This window comes from Elephantulus edwardii, unplaced genomic scaffold (genome assembly GCF_000299155.1).
Source record: "Elephantulus edwardii isolate Elephantulus edwardi_28Jun2011 unplaced genomic scaffold, EleEdw1.0 scaffold00056, whole genome shotgun sequence".
Lineage (NCBI taxonomy): Eukaryota > Metazoa > Chordata > Mammalia > Macroscelidea > Macroscelididae > Elephantulus > Elephantulus edwardii.
Window position 1 is genome coordinate 3,350,262 of NW_006399806.1, and position 4,954 is coordinate 3,355,215.

At 36.2% G+C, this 4,954-nt stretch overlaps 1 protein-coding gene across 1 annotated transcript in view; it reads left to right on the forward strand.

The window, feature by feature from the left end:
- Nucleotides 1-3,656: 3,656 nt before the first annotated feature.
- LOC102864985 (caspase-4-like) overlaps nucleotides 3,657-4,954 on the forward strand; it is a 37,216-nt gene continuing 35,918 nt past the window's right edge. The window contains exon 1 of the mRNA XM_006887297.1: nucleotides 3,657-3,675. Within this exon, the coding sequence (XP_006887359.1) occupies nucleotides 3,657-3,675 (19 nt within the window). The remainder of the gene's footprint in view (nucleotides 3,676-4,954) is intronic.

Consider the following 4,954-nt stretch of genomic DNA (forward strand, 5'->3'; position numbering starts at 1 on the left):
AAAGAAGGCCAAGAAATAATGATGAATGATTGATGATTGTCAGAGTCTGGACGTGGAGGGGGCTATTGACGTGATAGTTATATAATTATATAAACAGTTTTAAAATAAGTTAAGCCACACCTAAAACATATGTAAATTAAACTTTGAAAAAAATAATTTTTGCTGTAATTACTTTGATATCATGCATTCTTGAAATTATAGGACTTGAGGAATGGCAAAAAAAGGGGGGAAGTGTAATGGGGCAATAAAGATTATGCAAATATTAATTTAGAATCATTTAGATAGAGCAAATAGTCCCTTGACTTTGCATTGCCTCCTGACCGTGTGAAATAGCTCACAATCTTGTCATTGCAATTGTTTTTTATTTGATATTATAAAATGCTCAGTTTATTTATAGATAATGATGGTTTTGAAAGTGATCATTTTCCTCACTCATTGCATAACTTCTCATTTCAAAGGGTCATGGATAGTTACTGATATTCTGCTAGGTATGAATAGAAGTAAGGCTTTATTGTTCCTGCACTGTATTTGTATAAAATTCATTAGAGCCGTAAAAAAGATTCTGTCTAGGTGTTCTTTTGTATGATCCATAGTAACCCCATAAACAATAGATCTGTACCCTGCAATGTCCTGTGTGATCCCCATCATCTGTGAGGAACTTAAGCGCATTGTTATATAGTCCCTGTGTTAATCCTTCTTATTGAGGATCGTTCATTGACCCTCCACATCTCCAAGTATGATATTTTTTTTTTTAAACATCAATGGGAAACCTACCAACATGCCTAAAGTATGTGATACAGTTTCAACATCCTTGCCTCTAATGAGTACCTGGTTGTATTTTCTTCAAAAACATATGTTTACTCTTTTGACAGTCTATGGTATTTCCAGTACTTCTCTCCAACCCAAAGGCATTTGATTCTGTTACCATGCTTATTCACTTATTCATTGACTAACTTTCAGATGCATATCAAATTATAGAAAAGGCCATGGATTGTATCAGGTGTGTCTTAGTCCTTAAATCTGTCCTTGATAATAGATTTTTCCAATATGATACTTCTGTTTCAATACCTAATAAATCTTTTTTGTTTTTCTTTTTAATTGTGATTAAAAAGATAGCAAACATTTTCAAACAGGTTAGTTTTCATTCATTCATACATACACATCTTCTCCCTACTCCTCTCCTGATTGACTTTGTAATGCTTAATCCTGTGCCAGATTGTTATTTGTGATATATATAATGTCTAATAACCTATTCTTTTCACTTTGTCTTTCCCTTTATATATTCCAGTATACTGTTCATTATCTATCCATCTTTTTTCTTTTCTCCTCCACCCTCCTCCCACCCACCACCCAACTATTGCAACAGTGTCCTGATGCATTATTTGTCCTTTAATGACTGAGACACTTCACTCAGCATTATGTCTTTCAGATTCATGTATGTGCATTACAAGCTCCTTTTCTCCTAGTGCTAACAGCCCACTGTGGTGATATACCACAATTCCCCTTATACGTCTGTTTGTTGATGGCCACTTGACCTGCTTTCTTCTCTTTGTTGTGAAAAATGCTGCAATAAACATGTGTCACAGCTGTAATTTCTTTGGAATTTATTCCCAATAGTGGGATGGTTGGGTCAAATCATATTTATATTTTCATTATTTTGAGGAAGCATCAGACTGCCTTCCATAGTGTTGTACAATTTTGCTTCCCACCAGCAGTATTATGAGAATTCTGATCTCTCTATATACTCACCAACATTTGTTGTTTGCTGTCCTTTTGAACTTTGCTATTGTTGCTATGTAAGTTGATATCTCATTGTTATTTTTATTTTTATCTCCCTAATAGATATAAAAATATCTAATAGGGAGCTCCGATGGCCTAATGGTAAAAATCTGCACTGCAATCCCAAAGGCATGCAGTTCAAATTTACCAGCTGCTCTGTGGGAGAAGGATGAGTAATCTCATGCAGTGTGATTAACTGCTGAAAACCAACTGGAGAATCAGCTATGGGTCGGTTCTGATTCATTGGTATGCAATAACAACAGCTATTGATTTTAAGCTTTTTTCCCCCAATGTATTTGTTAGTCATTTGACTTTGTTCTTTGTTGAAATATATATTTACATCTTCTGCCCATTTTGTGATTTTGATTTGTATTGTTTGTCCTTCTCTTGTTGATGTATTGAAGTATTCTATACATTTTAGACATGAATTCTTTATCAGATATGTTATTGTCATTTTTTTTCCAGTCTATGGGTTTCCTTTATTATTCTATTAGAGGAAGTTTTGATGCACACAGGATTTGATTTTTAGACAGTCTCATTAATGTATTTCAGTCTTCTGGCTGTGGGTTTTTGGTTATCCTTGAAGGTCTTTTTGTGCCATAGATTAAGGCTTCCAGATTTGTTCTTATTTTGTCTCTAATGATACATCTTTGGGTGTACCTTAAGGTCTCTGATACACTTTGAGCAGAAATGTTCTGCAGTAGTAAAGAGAACCTAGAAAAGAAAGTTAGAAACATAATATGAATTACAATCTTAAGATGAAAAACTTAGTAACAAATCTAAGTAGAAACACAGAAGACATATATTACAAAATTACTAAACTACTATCAAAAACAAAAAGAGACCTAGATATATAGAAAATATAGCATGTTCACAGATAGGAAGAAGTCATCACATGAAAATGACAATTCTACCAAGAGCAATTTATAAATTCAGTGGAATCCCGATATAGATACTGACATGACAGCATTCTTTAATGAGATAGAAAAGGTAGTTTTCAATTTTGTCTTGAAAGGAAGGAAGCCCTAGATAAGTAAAATGCTAATTAAAAAAAAAAAAACCAACACAAACAAACAAACCCGACAAACCAAAGTATAAGGCATCACACTCCCTGACCATAAAACTCATTTCACAGGCAAAATAATCAAAACAGCATGGTACTAGTACACACACACACACACACACACACACACACATCAATGGGATAAAATCTATTCTATTCTAATTTATTAGAATCTAATCTAATCTAATCTAATCTAATAGAATCTATTCTAATCCAGAAGTCAACACAAATACTTATGGTTAACTGTTCTTTGACAAGGAGAAGAAATCAATTGAATGGGGGAACAACAGATTCTCTAACAAGTATTATTGTTATTGCATACTATTGGGTCAGACCAACACATTCATGACCCTTCAGCAGGTTTTCAGAGGTAGTAAATCACACTCAGGGTGATTGTCCATCTTAACCTGTGGAGCAGATGGTGAATTTGAACTACATGTTTTTGGAATTGTAGTGAAGTATCTTAACATAAGGGCACCAGAGATGTGCTGGCAAAATTAGACAACCATCAAGAGAAAACTGAAACCAGAGTCACACTCATGCTGTTTCCTTTTATGTTGTGACTGCTAACACCAAGGGTGTTGATTGTTGGTCTGAGTAAGATGAAATCATAGGCAATTTTAATGCTATTTTAATGGCAGTTTTAATATAGATGTGATCTACATCTCAAAATCAAGAAATTAAAAAGCCTCACTGTGTCAATAGGTAATATTTTGACAGATGCAGAAAGTATTTCTGGCATTTTTTGTCACTTTATTGTTCTATTTTTTTAATAATCTTCAGCAATATTTTGCTTATTGTATTGTTGTGTACCATGGAGTCAGGACCAACCCGTAGCTGACTCTCTGGGGTGTTTTCAGTGGCCATTAATCACATGGGAGGAGGTTGCCCAACCTTCTCCAATGCAGCAGGTAATGGCCTCGAATTACATGCCTTCAGGATTGCAGCAGTTTCTTGCTACTAGCCCACCAGAGCTTTCATGTGATATTGTTTGATAATTCCCATATTCTATTGTACTAATGTGTGCCTGATCCAAGCCATGATTTTTCAATTACTTGTTATGAATTAGAGAATTGAACAATGACTAAGGATGTTAGAAGAAGAAATGATTTTTTCTTTTTGTGGTGTAGGAGCAAAGTATTGAACATTTCATTCACTGCCAAGAGAACAAACAGGTTTGTTCTGGAGAGAGTGAAAGCAAGCTACTTCTTGGAGTCAAGGATTTTGAAGCCCCACTTTACATACTTTGAATATTTGCCACAAAGGGCCAGTCCTTGGAGAGGAGAGAGGGACATTCTTGGAAGGGTGGAAGGACAGCATGGGAGAGGAAGACAGACCCTGGATGAGATGGACTAACACAGTGGCTGGGAAAATGGAATCAGGTGGGTCAGAAACAGTGAGATTGGCTGGGGAAGAGAGATTCACAGCAATTGTACATAGGACTGCAAGTGACTCTATGACATGTAACAAAACAATAACAAAAACAAGTAGGTCACCTTTTGTGGTTGGGAACAAATATGGATCTCTTCCAATCAATTGGACAGGCGGCTGTCTTCAAGATTTCTTGAGTATATCCAGGGCTGTGTGCATTGTTGAAACAGTCTGTTGGTATCCCATCAATTTCTAATACCTTATTTTTTGTCAATGTCTTCTGTGCAACTTGAAATTCTTCCTTCATTTTCATTGGTTGTTGATCATATTCGATGTTCTGAAATGGTTCTGTGTCAGCCAATTCTTTCTGGTAAATCTATTTTGATGATATTCCCCCATCTATTTTGATACTTCCTGAATTATTTAAGATTATGTCCATAGCATCGTTCAGTATTTCAACTTGAGGTTTGAATTTGGTTTTCCATTATTTCAGCTTGAGAAATGCTGAGTGAGCCGGCGCTGGCTGAAAATCGCCTGTGACTTCATCCATAGCCACTGGTGAGAGTCAGCGTCTAGAGTCATCAGGGGCTTTAAGCTCGTTGCCCACTGCTGTGTTGTGGACAGCTGAAACCCAGGCCCTGACAGTCACCTGGGGGGGGGGAAACCCCAGACTCTACTTCATGCTCTGCTGGAGAAGGAGGGGCAGTCTCCTGTACCAGTCAGATCCAATTTGACGGTACA